Raw genomic sequence first — 23,762 nt, 5'->3', positions numbered from 1 at the left:
CTAAAATAATACAGTTGCCAGTGTTCACTAACTGATAACGAACCACCCGGCTTCAGGGAAATTCAGTATGAATTCAATGAGATGACAAGGCAGAAGTACACCGTTGCAGAAATGCTTCACTTTACAAATGAACTTCAACTCAAGTACTGAGGATGGTACAGATATGCAGTGTGAACAGAAACTCATTGTGTCTTCAGAAGGAAAGAAAACAAAGAGTCAATAGAAAGTACATAACCAGCAAATTCAATCACTAATTAATGCTTACTGCCAAAACAACAAAAAAATAGCAATCAAATCTGATCTTTCATTCCCCATTAGTGAAAAGAAAACTTATTCTGTTTAGTTTAGTAAGATGATTCTCTGGTTAAACTTGCTACTTATTTATTTAACTGGAATGCTTCAAGGAGGTCACAGTAATTTAATTTCCACATCAGCGCCAAACTTTCTCCTAGCAAAGAATTTTCCTGTTGGAACAAATTATTTTTGCTCTGAAAATCCCACTGAGATCCAAAGATCTAGCAAATCATTCATTAGCCAATCCAGCTGGGTGCGTGCAAAGGAAAGAAGACAAGGTGAGAGTACTCAGATGCAAAGGGATGGTAAGTCACTAGTCAAAAGAAACAATCCAGAATCCTGGAAAGTAGCTAAGTTAATGGCAGGAACTTGCATACATGGGTGTACTGCAATCATATTGTGAGTACACATGGAAACCTAATTCCTCAGACACTCAAAACACACAGACGTATGCTGCACAATAAAGCTGAGGTACAGTTGCTTGCAACAACTATGTTGATGAGAAGCAAAATTTTTCTTTAGACCTCAATTCCCACTACATTACTACAATTCCCGCTAATATTGCTGTAATTCTAATGCTTAACTACTAAAATTCCTCTACTAGAGGTTATACAAATACTGGGGTGAGTCCTCACCTGCTCCTACAGATTTCATGAGAATAAACAGAGGGTTTAGTGAACAGAAATATCCTGAAATGCTTCAACATAAAACAATGCCATGCAGGTAAACAGTATACTCACTTTGCCTGAAGACTGAATGCCTTTGATCATGGCTAAGCATACCATGACCCAGGCAGCCAGCAAGCAGATAGTCATCTTCCAATTTAAACCCCCACTCTCTGAAAGAGAGCTGGAAATATTCAGTGCTTCTCTGTACCAGTAATAAGTGGTTGCAGAACTTTTTTCACACTCTGGCTCCACAACTGTCAAAGAGATGTTAGCAAGTAAAGAATGGGTTTGGGAGAGATATTTCATAACCATGTTCTACCAATTCTCAATATTTGTAACTATGCCATCATCATTTCCTGAGAAACTAAACTCACAAAAAAGTCTTAAGTCATTCTCTAAAGGAAAAAATGACTGCTATCAGTCATGGGTTCTGGGTATATATTTTAAAACACCCCTTTGGGCTGATGTATTCCTCTGCATTATGGTTAATCCTAGTCCAAGGCAGAATTTATTTCTCACTTCACTACTAAACAGTAGGCAGGCTTAGATGAAGACATACATTCCACTTATCACATATATGACTACATCATCTATCCATGACTGACATACTATGAAATCTATCTCCCTGAAATGAACACAAATTTGACAACATGGGAAACAAAACCTCAATTGTATCCAGTTAATTACTATTATAAACAATAAAATAATAATGATACCAAAGTGATGAGAAAAGGAAATAAATGGCTCCTATACAGTTATGTTAAATGAGAGTTGCTATGTGTATTCCAGAAGTGATTTTTTTAATTATACTGTAAATCTGTTATAGTCATGTTTCCAAACAGTTTAAAAAAGTGTGTATCTAGAGATATAACACATAAAAACATTTCCTCCAAAAAAATGTGGGTTTTTTTGTAAATTATTTATAACTAACAATAAAGCATATACCTAAGGTATGTCCTGAGTTAAGATAATTAACAGAAGAAAAGGGAAAAATATACGAATTTTAAGCAAGCTAAAACAGATGTCAGATCGTCACTGAAATAACCTATCAAAAATGATGTTATCAAATACAATAACTTTCTTTTTCTAAGATTAGTTCAGATGGCCTCTGTTGAAGTTACCTGACATACTGTATCTTAATATTTAGGTAGGATAAAGAGTACATAAACAACCACTGTGGCTCAATTCATGGACAACAGCTTGTGAAATAAAGTCAATTTGACAATGTGTCAATATTCACAAATACTATTTCAAATAACTGAAGCAAGCAATTCTGGAAAACACACTACAGAAAGGTTCAACTTTTCAAATGTCCCTAATTACGTTCTGTATTCAAGTGGTAAATAAACCCACAAAAGATAATTAAAGAAAATTTAGGATCTGAAATAAAAAGAAACAAAAATAAATAATTCATATTCCAATTGCAATAATAACACAAAATGTGTAACTGTTACAGGATAACCAAACTCAAGGAATAAGGAACTTTTAATGCTGTTATATATGTCCATGAGAGATCATCCCATTACAACAACAATCCAATGATCAATTATCTTATCTACACTAATTTACAAAGTAAACAATGCTTTTATCACTTGCATTTCACTGATGTTTACATTTTTCCATTTTCTCCTTTGTTAGTAACACAACAACTTTTTGCTGGGAAGTATCCTATTAACTGAAATGTAAAAATATCCCTCCGCCTTTGTTTTTCACCAAGTAAGCATAAAAAATAGTATCAATATCAGAAAAAAAGAAACCAGATTATTTTTCTTCTCCAACACACTAAATAGCATTCTCCTAATTTCAACACCATTTAAATGCTGTTGACAGTGGTGTTTCTTTACAAATACAGTGTATTTCTCTTAGATTAGGTTTCTTTGTTGTATTTTTTCAAATACTGTAATGTAATGTCTTATTAAGACGAAAAACCAGCTTTGCATACAACACTTTCACCCACAAACACCTTTTTTAATTGTATTTTTCTCCTTTATATTTCAAAATCTCAAATTTTATACAGTTTATATAATTTTTAGGAACCTTATATTAATATAGACTTACAGGTATGAGATGAATTTTTAACTAAAGGACACTGGTCCCACGGTAGTGGATGCTGAAAAGACTGGGAAAAGTAAAACAGACTCCATCCAATAATGACATTGTAGTACAGAGCCACAAAGAAACACACCTATTAAAAGAGATCAAAAAGTTACATTTCTAAAGCAAAATTAAAAGTCCCTGCTGAACTTCTGCACATTAGCCACTGAACCTAATTTTAATTAAGTCAGAATAAAAAGGGAATAGCTTGTCCCATTTAAGTATCTGATATTTTCTAAATTTTTATTTTTCTCTATCTTTATCACATTACACCTATACTTTCATAGGCATTTTTTCTCCAAAAGACTACTCCATTCCATAGCTCCTAATTTCAAAAGAACCACAAAACACAAGTTGACCTGTTTAACAGACACACACACATACACATCTCTCTCTCTCTCTCTCTCTCTCTCTCAACATTTTTAATGGACCAATTCAAATTTTAAGATCATTGTAAACTGACCTTGACACTCGGCTACAAATTGATGGGCTTTCCCTGCAGCAAAACAAAGTCTGAATCATGCAGCCTAAAAGCAAACCACACAATTAAAAAACTTACTACACAGCTTGCAAATCCAATTCCTCCAAGTTTGGGGCTGATGTAATTCCACACACCAATACTCCCTCGGCGGATCCTCTGCCCCACAGCAAGCTCCAAGAAAAAGAGTGGAATCCCTATTATCAGTAGTAAGATTAAGTATGGCACAAGATAGGCACCTATGAAGGGAACAAAGTATAAATCAGAGTAAATGAGAGCCATAACTTGACAGAACAAATGTGAAAACTCCTAATTGCTTCAAGGTTGAATTACTGTCATGCACTGCAAAGTTTTTGATCACATGCAAAGAGTAATTTTACTGGAACTTTGGTCATACATCTTGTAAGATATTAAAAACCCAGAGACACTGAATTTCTCAAGCACCGTAAGATTTTTGAGGCAAATCTTACTGGAAGTGAGATATTATCAAAACTAGGTGTTGTATGAAATTCTGGGCATTTGATCAAACTTTTTTAAAAATAAAGTCATCATGAGCCAACTTAACACTTCTTAAAAAAACTTACACCTTGACTTGTAACAAAGCAGTAGGACTGAATATAAAGGAAATATAGAAAACACAACATTCTGAACTTCATCCAATCATAAGCAATTTCATCTGTGGATTTCTCCCAATGTACAGAATAATGACTCTACCCAGCTAAGCAAGAAAACTGTATCAGCCTGTTGCTACAAGGCTCCAGACAAACTAGAAACATGAGGTGGAAGCCAAATGGAGTATTGTAGATCCAGATCTTACAGTACTCACCAACTCTCTCCTTCAAGGCATATTTGAAAATGCAACTGTTACTTCACTGTTATGCAAACATATATGTAAAAACCAATTCCTGATTTTTGAGGTCTTATTCCCATGAAGTGATCATACACAATTCTAACCAAAGAATGTATATACATTTATTTCAGTGTCTAATTGCAAGCAAATGTAGACTAACAGCACTGAAAAGTTCAGAGCCTAACTTCCTCCTCAGTGTTGTGGAGTACTAGTACTAGAGCTAAGAAAACATGTAGGCACCAGCAATTACCAACTTTCACGTGCGGTTCTTATACTGCAATATAGACTACTGTGCTGGCTGGCCAACTAACTCAAAGGGCTTAGAATTTCTGTTTGCAACCATTGCTAAAGCTAAAGAATAGCATTTGAGAGATTCAGACTGCAGCACATTAAAGCAAGCTACAGTGTAAAGATCCAACGACCAGAGAAGCTTAGACAGAGCTATTAACTTGTATCATCAGTCTGTTTATCTCTGTGATGATAGAGAAGATGAGCAAAGTTCGGAAACCAATTTGACATTTACCCTCAACTCCAACTAAGTCTTCCTTCAAGTTTATTCATCCAGTGTTGACTTTCTAGGGCTTGTTTAGGACTCTATAACAACACAACACACTGCCATTTTCATATACTTAGTGGGCAGCTTATCTCATGGCATACAATTTATTTTAGAAAACTTAAACTTCACCAGGCTCAGGGAAGGTGGTCTCCATTCCTATTTAGGTCCACTTGTTATTTTGCTATTCACGAAATACGTACTAATCAGACATCCGCTTCCATCACGAATATCTTACAAAGATACAAAACATGAACTAACTGCAGTCTTGAGGCCAAGACCAAAAAAAGACAGAAGAAATAAAATCTGCAAAAAACTAGGGCCCCCAGCACAAGACATTGACCTATTGGAAGGAGTCCAGAGGTGAGACCCCAAGATGATCACAGGGCTGAAAGACAGACATGAGAACTTTGGGGTTATTCAGCCTGAGAAGGTTCCAAAGAGACCTTACAGCAGCCTTCCTGTACCTAAAGGCAGCCAACAAGAGAGCTGGAGAGGAATTTCTAACAAGGGAGTGTAGTGACAGGACAAGGAAGAACAGACTTAAGCTGAAGGAGAGTAGGTTTACATTAGATATTAGGAACAAATTCTTTAGTATATGGTTGGTGAGGCATTGAAACAGGTTACCCAGAGATGCTGTGTATTCCCCATCCCTGGAATCATGGTCTATCCACCCATTCAGCACACTACCGTGTCTACTGAAAGATTGTTTTTACTGAGGAAGCAGCTACATTCCCATTCAGTACTTTGGTGTCTCTTGTGGTTCATCTTCATAATGGCAAAAAATACACAGGACTTACTTTCTACTACGAAAAGAGAGACAGCAGAGACAGAAAAAAAAAATTGGGATGAAAACTGAGGAACAGAGTAACAACCACATTCCAAAATAAGGGATACTATCTTGTCTTAAGAATATGTAAGACAAATACCATTAAATATCTGTGATTTATTATCAATATTTGCTCAAAATTTCTGCAACACAGAAGTCAATTGACATTGCAAGTGAGAAGCTTTGGCATCACTACCATTAAAAATCTGGTCATACAATTAATTGAAAGCCAACAATACATAGGTTTTACATCATATAACTGTAAATTGATACAGTAATTGATACAGAGCTACTGTAAATGATACATTAGATCTTAATTAGGCAGATGTGGCATAGCTGAGCAGAGACAAACCTAAACAGCTCAAAAAAAATTGGGGCCTAAGTGACTTACCCTGTATCCCACTGGATGACTGTACTAGAGCAGGAACTGAACCCAGCTCTTCAGTGTCCCAGTCCACAACCTTAATCACAAGGCTGCAAAGTTAAGCACATGTTTAAAGACTGGGCGGATGTGGGTATTTTATGGTGCAGTATCAATGTAAGTTGCAAGATTTATCAGTTGGATTCTACTAAATGACTTAAATAAATGTGGTGTTAAATCTACATTACATTAGACATGATGCAACCGTGTAATTCAGTGTGGGTAGCCAGACAACAGAGTTCACCTCTACTGCTAAGTTTGTGCAAAGCACCTGAAGTGCTAGTCTTCTGCTGAGCTCCCTTCCGATTTTGTTCCCCTCTCCAAAAAGGACACAGGGAAAGTCGTGCATGTATGAGTTTCAGTATGATACAGTTTGGATGTAGCTGGATTATACAACTATATCAAAGGTGCAAAGGGCCTCTGTGCCCTAGAGTCAACATGAAACCACAGCATCTCTGGGCATGCATTTTGCTGAAGTCTTCCCTTGAAGCTAGACATATTTTCAAGTGAGACATCTTCCCTTCATCCTAAAAAAGAATTACTATAGAAACAGCACAGTATGTCTCTTATTTGCCTGGGCATGAAAACATGGGTGCTTGCAGTAATGGATAAGGACTATTTTTATTTGAATTAGAATAATAAACTATACACACTGGCCTTGAAAAACATCCTCCAATCAGTTGTCTGCTGCATCTACCAGCTAAGCTGCCTTCTGAATACTACAGTTCTGTGTAGTTCAGGATCTCTACGTCCTTTTTGTACATTTACAAAATTATTCTACTGTGAAGTCTTTTTTTTTTTTTTTTTTTTTTTTTTTTTTTTTTTTTTTTTTTTTTTTTTTTTTTTTTTTTTTTTTTTTTTTTTTTTTTTTTTTTTTTTTTTTTTTTTTTTTTTTTTTTTTTTTTTGCATATTTTGGTCTTAAAACACTGGTTTCCATATTAAAAAACTAATCTCAACTTCATAAGGAAAAAACGTACCTCTTCCTTCTTCACTAGAATGAATAACAATTATACAGAAGATTTCATGAACTGGTGATAGTTAACATTGTGCACAGCATTGCTTTGATGTCTTAATTTATTTAATCAAGCACCACAATGGGATAGCTGGTAAATTGTCTTTCTTGATATTACAGTAAGTACTACATTTGACAAAATTATTGACAGAAGTGGAATAACACTCATTTCAATTTAAGCTCTTATAAATGCTCAGGAAAAAAAATCATAAAATTACACGATTCATAGTGATTAAAGAGTTGGAAAATAATTTCAAAAGCAGCAATGCAAGGTGACATAACCATTACCACCTTGATACTACAGAACTTTTATTCTTTTAGCCATTTGTGATGTAACCTGAAAAATATATTAATTTTCCAGATTTGTTTCAGCTGCTTCTGTGCGAGATTTTAATTGTCTAGTGTCTGAGTTAATTCTTATTCAATCAAGGTTAAGTTTTATCACTGTCTTGAAGAGAGAACTCAGTTCTTTTTACTTACTAGACTCTTACTAATAGAACGCAAGTAAGAAGCTGATATTCAGATGAATATCAACTTTTTTTCTACGACAAATCCTAAAATTTTCAAAGTTATGACAAATGGGCAACAAAACACTATAGGTTAACAGTCTACTAGGTTTCTGTAAGTGAAATTATTTACCACTACAAAAATAAGAACTGCTTTTATCAGAAAAACTCTGATAAATGGTTTTAAGTTCTATCTGTACTATCCTACTGATAGGATAATCTTCCTGTCACTAGTTTAACTTAAAAATATGTTCAGGTATCCCTTTTTACAAAACTAGGCCTAAAGGATGAAAATCCCCTTAGCCAATAACCTTCAATGAAAGAATTACGCTTGCAAAGCACACTACAGTACAACTAAATTTCAAGTCTGATAACACAGAACTCACAAAATAATACTGAAGTCATCAGTGTACTCAAGGCATGGAATATAAATTATTGATCAAAAGCTAAAGCCATTGAATCCATACTAAGTTTGAAATACAAGGAAACGCTCTGCTCCCATTTCCCTTGTATTAAGACAATCAGACTGTCTTAATATAGACTAACAATCACCTAGTCTTTAACAGTTTTCTCTCTGCAGTTTTCCACTATAACTGTCGTGCTTTTTCATAAGACCATAGAATTTTACTGTTCTATCTGCTGGTATTTCAGTAGAAAATTCAGACTATTTAACCATAAAAACTCAGGATGTGACTCTACCCAGGTCAATCTTTTCAAAACACAGTGACAATATCATCTGCTACAATTTACCCTACGCTGCTCACAGGTTGTATCTGTTTATCATTGTTTACTAGTTTGTTTGACCTTTTACATCACAGAGATATTAAAGATTGACTTTAAAAAATCATGAAAATTAAATTAATGCTCACAAAAATACAACATTAAATCTCTAGGTGTGCAGTATTTTGTGGACTCCTCACTTTTCTTCATAACAATACTTATTCATTTTAGTAGAAAAGCTAATTTGATTTGCTTTTGTTACTTCTAATTATCTGAAATAAATATTTCGACAAAAATGATAGTATTTCCTTTGTTTGAAAAAAGCAAAAGGTGTGCAAGCTGTTCTCCAGATGACAGCATGAGCAGCAGGAAAATATAGGTCTAGTTTGTCACCATTTATTAGCCTTCTCAGAAAGACTGGGTAGACCTGAGGGGTTTATTTTAAAGTTCACTATCAATTATAGGAAGCTGAGGCAGCTCTGAACCTACAGCATGCTAACAGAGGTTATGAAATTGTTATATAGGAACTGTGCCTATCTAAACAAACACATATATTCACCTTCATGTAGTAAAGGAGTAAAAAACAAGCTGTATAGTGCAAGAAGAATAAATACTAAAAACATATAAAGCTAGTTTAGAGCATACCCAGCTCCAGTGCAAATCACCTCTCAAGAATCAAGGAAGAAACAGCTGTTTTATCTACTGGGCTGCAAAGAGTGGAAGAGGTCCCCCAAGTGCCAGATGGGGACTAGGCATTGCCCACCAGGGGTAAAGAGGGTCTGTGGTAAGGACAGAGAGATCTATAGTCAGTTTGTCAAAACTTTACTGTACATCTTCAGCCCCTCACTTCCAGAGCCTAAAATTCCTTTGGGACCTCCCTCTCAAGTCAAGAAAATGAGCACCCTTGAGTGCACTCACTTACCTCCCTGCCACTTTTTTTTTCCTCTCAATTGTGCATTACAGCTACATCCCCAGTGTGGATACAAATTCATCCCAGCTGCATACTATCCTTTCCTCTCACCTCTCCCAAGAAACACTTTTCTGGTAATGAGACAAGTGTCAGCAAAGTCAGCAAAGGAGTGTCAGCTAAGTCAGCAAGTCAGCAAAGATCTGCCCAGTCTAACTGTAACTTAGTTAACTCCAAAAATATACCTGATATTACTCTAAATATTTATGAGTTTATATGAATCAAAGCAAGAGGAGAAACTGTTAAGTAATCACAAGAAATAAAGTGAAGGAAACTGGTGGTACAGACCCAGAAACAGACATTTCAAAAATACCCAGGGGACGTCCAAATTCTCAGTGCAGTGTAGTGCTACACAGGTTACTTTAAAAGATATATCACAGGTATCTAAGTGAAGCAGTGCAGAGCTCTGAAGTCAGGATCATTGGCATACCACATGCCATAGCCATAAACAAAGTACACCTCTACAGAAAAGAGGGAAGGAAAAGCCCAATTTTTTCTGCACATAATCCTTGAGTAACATATATCTATTTGGGCTAATCTGACTGTGCCTTATCTATGTTTATTTTGTTGGGTTCTTGTCATGGAAGTTTTAAAAAAAGACAAAACTGAAGATTACTACACATTTAGGATTTGCTTTTTCTTTTACTGGTGGCTTTGGAGCACAGTATCGGAAGAAACCTGTGAAGCAAAGTAATGAGTAACTCTGTTTTATACTTATTTTTGGTTTAAATTGGAACAGGATTTATTGGTTTTCCACTTTGCAATATATTCCCCTCACCTGATGGTATTTGCCAGATATAAGTTCCTTAAACACAGGGAAGAAAATGAAAAATGTTTGGACTAAACTGAAGGTGGAGACATAGTCATACACTTCATAGAAAGGCTGTTTACCTTATATTAAGAGACTTCAACAGGTATTTATAGTAAAGCTTCAGCAGCCGCAGATTACAGAACAGTTCTGACACTGATACTTAGAATGGGTTACATAAAACCACTCTAATTTTACCTAGAATAAAATATATTTGAAATAATATATGTAGGAGAAAAACAGAACCTCGTATAAAATGTGTGTAGGTTTTCTTACCATGCGTTTGAAGTTTTCCCTCCATCCCCCTATTCTTTTATACACTTGTGAGAATTATCTGTCCATCTGCGCATACATAAAAAGGCACTGATGCACTTTACACATTTGTAAGTTTGTGTCACCTTCTCCGTCTTGCATTAACTTGAAAATCAAGCAAGCTTTAGCTCTAATGACCACTTCCTTTTGTTTGTTGTTCAGAAGGTTGGAGTTTGCTAAAACGATGCAAAACTATTGTTAAAAGCTAAATACATCCTTATCTCAGCCATGTGCAGACAACATATCACCACAGACTACATCCAAGTTCCTGCAATCACAGGACAGGAGAAAACCTCCAATCTGAAGCGATACCATAGTTATTATTTTAAGTTTGAGTAATGAAGTGCCATAATCCCTGATGGTTGGTTGGTTTGAGTTTTGGGGTTTTTTCGATTTTTTTCTAAAATGAGAAACTATTAATTCATTTAATACTTTTATATTTGATCTGAATTAAATTTACTGTCACTGGCAGAGTAACTTTAAAAGCACCTGACAGCATGAAACCAACAGCCTAAGAAAAATACTGATGGATTCTTTCTGCTGGTTCCAAGAAGAATCCAAAGGGCTTGCAAAATTAGCAACTAATTACATTAAACACTGACTTTAAAAGGGACACAACTACACAAAATAAACTGCTGTAATGCATTATTCATGAGACTATATCTTGATACCACATTTAGGATGAAATTATAGAGAATATAAACATTTTCATGATACACTTTAAATATGAATCAGCTTTTTAATTTTTAATTTAAATTAAATTTATTTTTTTAATTCTTAAATTTAAAATCAGCATTTTTAATTTCAAAAATTATTAATAAATATAATTTTTTTAACTTGTGGCGGTGATTGTTTCTATACTGTGTCTAGCAGTCTAGACAGGATTGCTATCCACTGAAAAGCTATGGGTTCTGAGAAACTGCATTCAACATGTTCTCTGAGTTAATATTAGTCATAGATGAAAAAAATTTTAGATTTCACACAAATCATTAAATCAACTCAGAGAACATGTTGAATGTAGTTTCTCAGAACCCATAGCTTTTCAGTGGATAGACTTCAGTGGACTTACTCTAAGCAATTAGCTACAATAGGATGTGCATTTATGTGGTATAGTAGGGTACAGTACAGCATAGGACAAAAAACTAATCCTGCACTCACAGCGGAAGGAAAGTCTCTAGCCTCATACTTCAAACTGCATACAAGACCATAGATGGTCAACAAACAGTCTGATCTTATTGTTCTAAGTGAAAGGTAACTTGTAATTTAGGAAAATAGTTAACCATCTAACACCACAAGAACAGATGCAGTCCCTTAGTGTAATGATATAAATTATTCATTAACAGTAAAAGGAAAAAAAACCTTTTTCCCCTCCTATAGAATTTTGGTCTTCCTGCCAACAGTAAATCACGAGCAAATGGCCAGGAGCTAAAAGCAATTAGAAAGTTAAGGTGTGAAGCTTAGTACTGCTAAATTCTAAAAGACCAAAAGCCTTGATTGATTGACCAAGTACTATAAAGAACACTTTAGCACAACAATAACCAGGTCCTACATATGCAGCCCACCATAAAAATGTGTTTTGCTTAGCTGCTAGTTTGACCACTAGTTAAGGTCGTATCAAGAACTTTCAACCCTAAAGTGAGGAAACGGCATCTTAGAAAAACCTGCTACTAACTTAAATGGATACCTTAAATTTCTAAATAAAGAGAATTTGGGGTTTTTGCCATAGGCTCTGGCAAAAATTACAAGAGAAACCTGACATGTTGAAGCAGGTTTTACTGTGGCTATCTTTGCTAACTTCCAAACCTGCAACGTTAGCGTCAGCACTTAGGTACAACCAGCTATATCAGAAAACTTACCTCCACCATTTTTCTGACACAGATATGGGAATCGCCACACATTCCCCAGTCCCACAGAAAATCCAACTTGAGCCAGAATATATTGGAGTTTGCTGTTCCAAGCAGGTCTTTCATCTTCTACATCTGAGCCTTCTTCAACATCTACATCTTTTTCTTCCTGGTCATCAACCATAAGTTCACTCTTCTTAAAGGCATCATCTGAAGAGTCCTCATTAGAGAGCAGGTCCTTAACTGACTCAATGACCTCATCATCTAATTCTCGTTTCACTACCTTGCTATTCTTAGGCATTTGTAATACGAGACAAACAGCAAGGAAGACAAATTCAGCTGAGACAGACAGACAGTGAAGTAAGCTCTCCCTCTGCTTGGACAAAAATATTGAAGAAATAGATTGAAGATGGTGCCTGATGAGTCCTTGATACCAGCAAATCAAGAGTAACGACTTCTGTTTCTGAACGTTTGTTCTACCGAAAGTATCTGTGGGGGAAAAAAATTAAAAAGGATATTATACTACTATGCAGAGGACACTTAATTTTGAAATCATGTGCTTTGTTTTACCCATTTCTGCTTGTCTTAATGATTTGAAAAGAGGACAAAAAGTGAAGCATGGGATGTTAAACCACTTCCAAACTGTAGGGAATAAGTCCAGTGTTAGGTCTTAAATATTTATATAGAGTCCATTTCATTCACTTGCTGAGGGTTTTGTTTTGGTTTTGTTCCTAAAGACTGATAGGCTAATTGCTCATATTTTGATAGCATAACTCACATTGGCCTTTTTAGCCATCAGCGCACTTGTAGCAAGCATGGGTAGAGCCCTTCTCAAATCTTCTTTCGCGAAGCCTAACCATGACGATGATGATAGCATAACAAGATTCTTCTTATCAGACATAAGGAGATATGCAGTTAACATAAATTTAAGAGCCCAATTCCATTACTTCCCAACCTCACAGCTGTAGTTGAATTTATTAAAAGTGTATTTTAACCAAAGTAGATTAAGTTGTTCAATTCATTTCAGAAAGTCGTGCAGCAATTAAAACTTTAATATATGGTATGCACTTAATGCTTCAAAAGCAAGAGTGACTTATTTTCCTGTTATTTTTCACCAAGGAATATATAATCACAATCATAGTTTCAAAGGAGAGATGCTCATCTGAGTTTTGATGCTTCAGATATTTTTAATTATTTCCTATTTCTAAGAAGCTATCTGAAATATCTGAAAAGCCATAACCAAATACATTTAAAAAGCCTACTGTTTCAAACTTGTACTTACGGAGACAAAGATGCCCACATTTGAATACATGTTTTTCTTAAACACAATGAATCATTTAAAAGGACAAACAGACTTGCTTGCAGCTGCTGTACTGAAGGTAACCATAATATTTTGGGAAGGAATGTTTTTCAATAAATTCTTCACTAATCACATGGGATAAAACTAGTATGTGCAAAGCCATCTGCACAATTAAGAGTCTTAAAAGGGATTTAAATTATGTGTTAAGCTTCATGAAAGCCCTAAAGAGGGTATACACAAGAAGTCTAATCAAGAACTGCTAACTGATGAGAATCAGAAATTACTCCAGGAAACATCAGACCATTCAGCTTTTGCTTATGGACTTGCTGCAACATCTGGTCTATAGTACAAAGGCTGTATCATGTCCTGACAAAGTCCTATGCAGTAGAGAACTGCAAGGTACAGTTCTCACAGTAATTGAGAGATGAATCACCTCATGGCTGCTTCCGTGACAGACCCAAAGGAAAAACAATAAGCCACTAGAACACAGCACACAGCTTATCAAGATGAGACTTTACAGCAACAGAAATAAAAACCTCTGTCACCACAAGTACTATCACTAGCCTCCTAGCCAACGGAGCAACTACCTTTTCCAATAATTTTCAAGGATTTGGAAGTTGAACTTCACTCCAGTTGCCTACTGAACTCCATTGTAACCTCTTTTCATTGATTCCCTAGACTCCCAACACTGTATTCTCACTTTTCCTTCTGTTACTGCCTTCTCTCAGCTACTCCAGCTCTGGCAGTCAGCCCAAATTTTTTAGGCACAGTAGAGCCTACTTGGGTTGTGATCTGCTTTATGTTCACCAATGTCACTGGAGGGTTCAGGGTCCTATAAACTTCTGCCACGCAGTGGAACTAGTATCAGGCTTTGACTTGATACCAGTTCTTATAAAGAAAAAATTAAGCATATGAGCTATACAGAGAACAGTAGAATGGGGAAAGAGAGTTTTTTATAAAATAGGGAAATCCTAACATGATATTCTTCATATCTGGGCTAAATATCTGTTTGGGCCTCTTTTTATCTGTTCTGTCCCTTGCATTGCAAAATCTTCAAAGGACCCAACCCTCTTCTTGTTCATATATGATGAGCTCTTAGCTCTGACTGAGATACCTATGTAGAACCAAAATGCAAACACCAATAATACATTATGTTGAAGCATTTAAGCAGTCCATTTATGCTTTGGACTAGAAACCACAGCATCTGGTACTTCAAACACTACTTTAAGTCACATTTCTAACATTTTTTTCCTTTTGTTCCACTGATGTAAATTAGAGCAGCTTCTCAGTTCCAGTAATTAGTAATAAGCTCAGGGATTACATTAAAATTAAATAATTTTTCCTCCATATTTAATATAACAGCTGCACACGTGAAACTACATCAGTATTGGTAGATCTGAAATCCTTGTCTAACTGCAATAAGTAAAAGAGATTTTCAGTCAAAAAAGGCACAAACCATCCATCACTATTTACTGAAATGTTCTAAAAGGTCATATCTGTATTAATTATTTTAGATTCAGTAACTTGCAGGGCAGCAATATGATTCACCTGGAGCTCTCACAGTTGAGTTAATTTCAACAGAAATTGCATCATTCTATCCTGTCATGCATTAAACACTGTATTGCTACACTTCAAGATAAACTAGGCTTGATACTTTTACTCCTAGCACAGTACCATATTAATTTCCCTTTAACTGACCTTCCATTAAGCAGGACATTCATTATCCACAGAAATACTTACAATACTTGCAGGGCTTGAGAAAATGTGGAAGGCATGCTCAGCAGAATGGTCCACGGTTTTAACAGTACTGATTTTCTAACTGAACATATTATTATTGGCCAGACTGCACCAAGGATGCAGGACAGTCCTTCAGGACAAATCACAAATCCAAAGGCAGTCCCCATCTATCAGGGTTAACAACTTTTTCTCTGTATTAAAGGAGTTGATAATGTTGATAAACCAAATAAGGAGTCCAACCTCACCAGATGCTACCATCAGGTACAACGGTTTGAAGTGTGGTCTCCGAGCTGGTTTGTGCAAGGAGCCTGCCGTAGTCTATGCTCAGCACTCCCAGAACACAGCCAGTGACATGCACAGAAGCCTCTCTCTTTCATCCAAATCAAACCCACACAGAAGGCTGATATCAAACTACTCAGCTCAAGCTTGGTCTAGGTATAAATGCTCTCAATTTAAGACTGAATAGGGAGAAACTGAATAAGGTTACTCACCAGAACAGTTTAGATAAACATGAACCACTGAACAATCTTACTTTCTCCTTCTGCCGCCTCCCCTGCCCTCCCCCCCATATCACAGTATTGAACTTTGGCACGTCAACATATAAAGAGCTATTTTAGGTTCCCACATCACTTGGATGTAGTCCAGTATTGAACTAAAGTTCTTTATCAGCATCAAATAAGAAATATCATACCAAATTCTGTTAAACATCTTCTTCAATTAGTTCCACTACTAGTTACGTTCTACACTGCCTCATGCAGTAATACAGCATATTATGTGATGGATGTTTTCTCCTAAGTATCATTTAAAAACTTACAACAAATCACCGCTTTATGGAGGATTTACAAAACTAAGTATTGTTACATTAGGACTCCAAGTCTTAAGTCTTGTCAAGTATTTTAAAACATTACTATGCTATTACCAGCACCTTGGATTAAAAGTAAAATGTCTAAAATACCATTTAGCCTTATTAAAGCTGGTTGTTTGTAGGTTGAAATTTTTTTGTCTTAGATTTAGATCATGGTATTTGATCAATTGTTTTAGTTCTAGTTTCCAGGCAGTTTGTCATCCTTTTTGTGACTCAAATAATGTCACCTGTCAAATAAAACACTGAAGGGAAATTTTTCTTACCATGTTTACTGAAGAATATGTTTCTCTGGACTTTTCCACAACTGAAATGAGCAAATAAGGATGGTATCCCTTTTCTTATGTAAAATTACATTTATAAAAAAATCTAAAATTAAACTGACAACTCTCTGTATTGTTTGAGGGAATTTAACTGAATGGAAATTGATGGTTCAGCTAGAAGAACATTTAGAAAATTATTCTGTCGCTAAAGTAACACCAATCAATAATTTGAGTTAGCATAAACAAATTTTTGGAAAAAACTTACTAAACCAAACACATGAACTAGATTTTGATTAGGTCTTACTAGCATTGACCTTGATACTTTAAAATCTATTTCTTTCTCATAGTGAAAGATAAAACAGAATGAGCCTTTTTAGACATATCAAGCAAACTCTAGACCCCAACTTTCTGTCACAGAACACAATGGGAATTTTTTTATTTTCTTCTATAGAGGAAGAATCAAGCCTTAATGCATAAGCATGCAGAAGTAAAGTAACCTGATTAGACTGCCACATTATTAGCAGATTAAGCAGTAATAATCCCTTGCAACAAGGAATTCAAACCCAGTTTAGCTCTCTAGGAGATCCAGACTCACTGTAGAATTTTTACCTCAGTTGCAGGCCTGCATTCAGAAATCCTGGCAAATTCACAAAATCCACTGACCAAACTGCAAGCGTTTGCAGTAAGATCCAAAGGAACTTCATTAGTTAAAGCACTGAAAGACGCACTGAAAAACTTTGCTTCACACCCTTTTCTCACAATCTTTCTTGTATGGAATGTGTAGTAAGGGAGTTTTGCTGATTCTGTCCAACACACTCTGCTTCTCTTCACAGTTACACTGGTAATGAATCTTATGTCGGGCTCCTTTCGATACACCTCTATCCGACAACTCTGCATGCCAACATACAGGCACCTACTAGAAGAACATATACTTCTAGTTGTCTCAACTGTATAATACAAGTTATGTGTAAGAAAAGTTATGAGGCTGGAGATTTTTCCAACATGTACAGAAAAACAGGCACAAAAAAAGTCTCACCAATTTGAAAGTATAATGAGTACAAACTGCCCCATGCTCTTGGAATTACAGCACAAGCCTCTATAAAAAGCCATTTGTAAGGTAATTTCATGTTTAAAACATCCCACAATACTATTGCAACAACTGACTAAATATTAAACAACTTCTAGCAATGCTTTTCTCACATAAATTACAACACAATCATTTTACATTGTGTTCCTTTTCAAAACCAGCAGTCGCCTCTGAAAAAGAAAGGCCAAAAAACTCTCCATTCTTTTTTAACACAATGTACTTTCTACTTTTATAATCTTACTTTTACATCTGATGAAAACATAGCAATTCAGCAAAATTACCTAATTTTTTAATGGATTACAAATAATCCTCAAATCTTCACTGATCTATAACTGTTTCAATCTCCAATATGAGTTGGAAAGAAAGGAAAGAAGGGGGAAAAAATTAAAATCATGAGTTCATACTTCATAAAAGACTATAAAGAAAGTCTAGAGTTTCTAGAAGGCTACTGTGATATCATAAAAAAAAAAAAAAACAAAGCAAATAAACAAAAACACAAACAAAAAAACAGACCAAGGAAAGAATGAATACCTTTTAAAGTTCAATGTTTGTCATTAAAGGGATAAAGAGATCAATGTTCTGTTCTTCAGAGCACTGTGTTCTTCTCTGATGAAGCAGTTAACATGTCAACATACTACATGAGTGTAGCAAAATGCAATAAGAAGCTGCAGTGGTTCACATTACTTTAATCTCAGCTTTGAAAAAGTGCAGTGTACCAGTCCAGTCCCACAAGCTTACGTCTTACATTCCTGCTCACCAGATCTTCACCTTGACTCCCAATGAAGAAACCAGGATGATTCAGCAGAGGACACAGAACTAAAAGACAGGCATGTTCATATCTTGTATGTTCACAGAAGATTTTTATTGATATTAATACCAAAGGTTTCAGTCTGTAGGAAATCACTGCAAGAGAATTATGTGTGAAGGTGAAGACGAGGAGCCTTTGCACCAAAAGGAAACCTACAGAATGCATTTTAAGCATGAGTCTATGAGCTGGGAAGAAGAAAGTGTGATGGGAACAACAAGCATAGAAAAACAAAAACCAAAGTTTTAAGAGTAAAGGAGTCTACAAAAAGGAACCTGCCCACTGGTGCAGACAGGATGAGAGGAACAGCTAATGACTATCACATTTGAGTGAGAAAGAGAGGAAGAAGACTGCAGGAGCAGACCAGCTTTTGTGGGAGTACCGTGATTGTAAAGAATGGCTATCGCTGGGGGGATCTGTGTACAGATAATTATTTCAGCAAGAGTTACACTGTGTTACAGTACTCATTGCACAGACTGAATTGCTGCTGCAATGCAGCATTGTGTTCTTTGGCAGAAACAGGAATACGCACCATAGCCTTTTTGCCTAGCCAAGCCCATTTGTATCTATCTACTGAAGCAGCGATTATGATGTTCTTCAGCATGAAGTACACAATCTAGCATTTTACCCTGCCTAGTTTAATACAGCCTGTCAGTAACAGAGATTCGATAGGTGCTTAACTCAGTGGTAATTGTTCTACACAAACTTGCATTAGCATGTCTCAGAAAACATCCCTGAAGAACGTAGAGAAATCTATGTTACGCATACACGACACCATAACAAAAAAAAAAGTTCTGTGGGCGATGGGAGACTTAAAAGCATTAGAAAAATTTAATGTTTTTTGTTTTGTTGTCTATATAATAAAATACTTTACACTATAGCAAAACTATTTAAAATGCAAGACTAAATTCACACCTGCTGCAGATACGGGTAGTTACACAGACTTCAGTAACTGCATCTGTTTCATATTGCTGGGAAATTTATTCTCAGTTCCTATAAAATGTTCTTCCTGGTTTCATCTTACATCAAGACCCTGCACAGACTCAAATGCAAACAATTTCTGGCCCAGATTAGTCTCCTTAAATTTTAGTTACAGAAGAATACTTTTTACTATTATAAGACAAACAAAATGATTTGGCAAAAATAGCAAAACTTCTTTCTCAGGATTGTTAGATTATCAATAGACTTGCTCTTAACAGCTTGTATTACTACTTTGAAACCACTGTCCAAGCAGAAATACTTAAGAAACAGACTGTTACAACCTAGAGCTCTTACACATCATTTTGCTCTTTTCACTGAACATAATCTTTAAAGATTTTATTGCCTTACTGTAGTTTCTCACCTGCTTTCAAAGATTTCTCAGTATTTACTTCTCACAAATCAACTTCGATGAAATACTTCACAGACTTACAGGATGAGCTCAATGTAATCTCCTATTCAAATGGAGAAAATGTATCACTTATTCTGAAGCCTTTTACTTGCATGTACTTTATTGAAGAAACAAATTCAGTAGTTACCACTCCTCCAGCTGAAGACAAGTAATCTCAGCAACTATGAAAAAACTCTACCCCTCCTTGCTCAGACTCAAAAGGTGTAACTACTTGAAACAAGATTTCCATTTTCTAAATTCCCCATATAAGATACAAGGAGGACCATGGGTTTATTGTACAATTTTATCATAGTTCTTAGAAGTGAGAGCATATAAAAGTATATTTAGTATTTCATTAAAGCACTAAAGTTAATTTAAGTTGTAAAATCACGTACTGAAAGTTTGACTTTACCAGACACATAGTTGCCTGAGACCTTAATTGTCTGCCCTCAGTGGTTTAGAATGCTTTACAAGTAAACTGAGTGGTCCTTGGGAAGAATTTATGTGATTATTTCTTCCTCTGTTTTTTATGCATAAGCAAACATGATGAAGTGATCATAGATGAGTTAGCAGAAATCTTACTTCCTCTGATTATTTAATTTCATTATATGAATCACACTTTTAAGTGATGTTACAATAAATCCCCGTGTCTTTAAAAAGAAAAAAACTGCAAATGTCTTACTGGAGTTACCATCCTTTCTCCATTTTGGCTTAAGGAGAGCATGCTGAATCATTAACACTGCAGTACAGATTTCTGACTCTTGAAATGCAAAAATACCATTTGCCAGTAGCAAAAAATTATTTTCCCAAATTGGTAAGTAGACGGACTAGTGGCACCATGACTCAAGGCACTACTGTTGTCCACAGCGATACATAACCTTTTCCTTTGCTTTCTCCCATATAAATAAGGAATCCCTAATCTTAAGAGTGAAGGATAAGAATGCAGAGCTCTGTTTCAACATAGATATATGGGAAGTTCAGCCCAGTCACTGCCATCACCTAAAGCAACCATCCTGGCAGTTACCACTCCGCTTTCACATTACTTTGTATGGGCTTGCCAGGTTTTGCGCTTCCAGCTCTTCAACAGCACAGCATTCTTTTATCAAGGATACTATCTTTCCTAAATTATTTGAGAATATTTTTCAAATGATGGCAAGGTTACTTTGAATCAATTTTCAAGGAAGAAGAGAGTTGCTCAAGATGCCACCAGCTGATACATCAAAGTTATTCTGCAACTGAGAATTCAGAGATCTTTCAAGTCACACGGAAAAGCTGCTACCATTTCTATGCCGATCTATAAAACACAGGACTGAAAACTGCCCTTCTAAAATCAACAGGTATTTTGTCTTTTAATTAAAAACATTATTGCTTGATAGGAGTGAAACAGCACAACGGAAAGTAGTTGGGGATACAGGTGAACATGTCCTTATATTGTGTGAACTTTTGGTTGTACTCTAGAGAATTTCAGAAAAAAAGTCTTCCCAAAAAGATTCCTACCCCAAACACTTCCCAAGTGGTGCAATTCCTCCAAAAGACCTTAACAACGCAATTCGTATTAAGGAATAGCAGTAATTAGTAGACTGCTTCTGAATAACCTGTGATATTTTTATTTTCTGACAAATTCAGCATTTTAAAAGTTTCACACATACAGGCTTTTGCAACGTGAAAAGAAAAAAAACTCTGTAAGAAAAAGACATGAAAGGTCCACAGGAATCAGCTTATGCCATAAAAACAGTTTCAAGATGCCTTGGCAGTTTCACATACTCAAGTTACACTACTGGTGACACATCCGAACGGCTATAAAATGGTTTTGTTTTTCATGCACAGATCAAAACCCATGGGACTTTTTGTTCTTGAGTCTGAACTGCAGAGCTGAGCCCAAAGGGAGTGTCTGATAGGCACTGAATGCAGGCTGTAATTCTATCACTATCTTAATGTGGTCTATGCGTAAACGAAAATCTTCTGTATTAGCCATGACAAAATTAAGCAATCTTTCCTAAGTATGCTTTACAGTTTCCTTTTTAATGTGATGCTGATAATGGGAAATACACTGCTAAACAGAAAGAAGGTATGTTGTCATTTTTTTAAATCAAATGGAGTAAGCTGGCTGCTTAATACATCCAGTGTACATCAGACAACAAAATCTTTACCTCATTTATACTTTGGAGGGGAGAAACAGAATTGGATCCCTGTCCTATAGTATGTCACAGCAACTCACTAATGGTGACATACTACTTAAAAATTACTAGGCTTCTCTTAGAAATACACACTACAGCAGTGAACTTGTTATGTAGCAATACCACATGGAAAATAAAATGGCGGATGTGGTCTTTTACAAATAAAACAAAGTGTAATTTACTTAAATACATCAAATCCCATCACAACCTCTCGTATGGCAGGACAGTGTGACTGTGCAGCCACATTTCAACCGTTTCATTTACTTCCACAACAAAAGCAACAAAATTCTTCTTGGGCAGAAATTCCAGTCTGCTTTAATACTAACAAAATCAGAACAAAACCAGCCAATGTGAGCATAGGAAATAAGAAGGATTAACAAGCAAATCAAAGAGAAGAAGAATCCCTGGGAGAAAACCGCAGTCTGAATCCACCCGGTGGATATGCCGTAGTACATGGTAGGCTGTAACCATCAAAATCCTGAACAGAAATAAATCCAAGAGGCACAAAGGTGGGGAGAAGGTCCTCATTACCATACCCACCCAAACATGGCTGACACCGGGGCGCACCAGCCCCCCGCCCTCCGGGGTTGCCTTCGCGGGGCGAGAGACGCGGGTGGCGCTGCGCTGGGAGGCACCGCGCCGGGCGACGCCCACGCTCCGCGGCAACAATGCAGCGCTCGGGCCCGGCCCTTGCCCCGGGCGGCGATGGTGCCCGTGGGCAGCTCCCTCACCGCCTGGCACGGTGAGGCTCGCCCCGCTCTCCCCGAGCCCGGGGCAGCCCGCGCGAGGAAGCGCATCTCCGCGATGCTCCCGGGATGGAGACAGCCCTCGCCCCCGCTCCTTCTGAAACACGCGCTACGCATGCATTCGAGGTGTTTTTACGCAACATGCGGGAGATGAATGAAATTTCGTTCACTCGCGGTAGAAAAAGGATGCAAATTCTTCGCCCTTCCCTATAACAATAACTGAAACAGCCCTGCACATCCTTTTAACCTACTGCCGAGTTACAGCACATGGGCGGCTTCCCAGGGGCGCTCGCTATTGTCTCCCGAAGGCCGGCTCTCTCCCCACCAGCGAGAGGCTGATGCCGAGGCGAGGTCAGCCTCTCGGGTGGGCTGGCGGGACCCTCCTGCCCCTCGGAGGAAGGCGGACAGCGGACGGAAAAGAAACCCCCGCACATCCTGCCCCTTCCCGCCCGGCGACACACGCGAGGGGCGGCCACGCTGCCCCCGCGGAGGGGCCGCACGGCAGCGCTGGGAAAGCGGGGGCCGCCCCGACGCGGCCACCCCTGCCCACCCCGCGCACACACGCACAGCGCTCGCCCTGCTGTGCCGTGCCTTTTTCTTGCCCTGCCTTGCCTTGCCTTGCCATGCCATGCCATGCCATGCCATGCCATGCCTTACCTCCGCCCGCCTGGCGTCAGCTGCGGAAAGGGGGGGTCGGGTGCCCCCGCGGGCGCGGATGGCGAGCGGGGCCGTGCGGGCGCGGGGCTCAGCGGCGGGCAGGCGGCGGCAGGCACATCTGCCCAGCCCTCGCTGCGGCGGCGTTTAAAGACAGACATAAAAGCGGCGGGGGGAGAGAAAGGGGGAGGGCAGCGCCAGGCCGGGGGAGCCGCACCTCCTGACGCAGGGAGGAGCGCTCACCACCCCCTCTGCCCCCCCCCTCGCCTGCAGCAGCATCTGCTCCGCCGGAGGCGGGCGGGGAGGAGGTAGACGCGGCAGCGGGAGGAGGAGGAGGGAGGTGCCATCAGCAGCGCCGCGCCAAAATCCCCGCGGCTACGCTTAGGCACCGCGGGTGCCTTGTCT

At 37.6% G+C, this 23,762-nt stretch overlaps 1 protein-coding gene across 2 annotated transcripts in view; it reads right to left on the bottom strand.

Moving 5' to 3' along the window:
- Nucleotides 1-23,538, bottom strand: part of SLC6A15 (solute carrier family 6 member 15) — a 36,053-nt gene extending 12,515 nt beyond the window's left edge. Inside the window, exons 1-5 of one of the 2 annotated variants that reach the window (XM_027904784.1) lie at nt 23,361-23,538; nt 12,370-12,846; nt 3,616-3,773; nt 3,021-3,147; nt 1,035-1,216 (exon numbers count right to left, since the gene is read on the bottom strand). In XM_027904784.1, coding sequence (XP_027760585.1) covers nt 1,035-1,216; nt 3,021-3,147; nt 3,616-3,773; nt 12,370-12,658 — 756 coding nt within the window. In that variant the 5' untranslated portion in view covers nt 12,659-12,846; nt 23,361-23,538. Of the gene's footprint in view, nt 1-1,034; nt 1,217-3,020; nt 3,148-3,615; nt 3,774-12,369; nt 12,847-22,954; nt 22,975-23,360 lie in introns of those variants that run through there. The other variant, XM_027904785.1, reaches the window with a different exon arrangement.
- Between the last annotated feature and the right edge of the window lie 224 nt (nt 23,539-23,762).

The sequence above is a fragment of the Empidonax traillii genome, unplaced genomic scaffold (assembly GCF_003031625.1).
Source record: "Empidonax traillii isolate 1590-97213 ecotype Southwest subspecies unplaced genomic scaffold, ASM303162v1 scaffold1088:size398232, whole genome shotgun sequence".
Lineage (NCBI taxonomy): Eukaryota > Metazoa > Chordata > Aves > Passeriformes > Tyrannidae > Empidonax > Empidonax traillii.
This window is presented reverse-complemented; position numbering and strand designations above follow the sequence as displayed.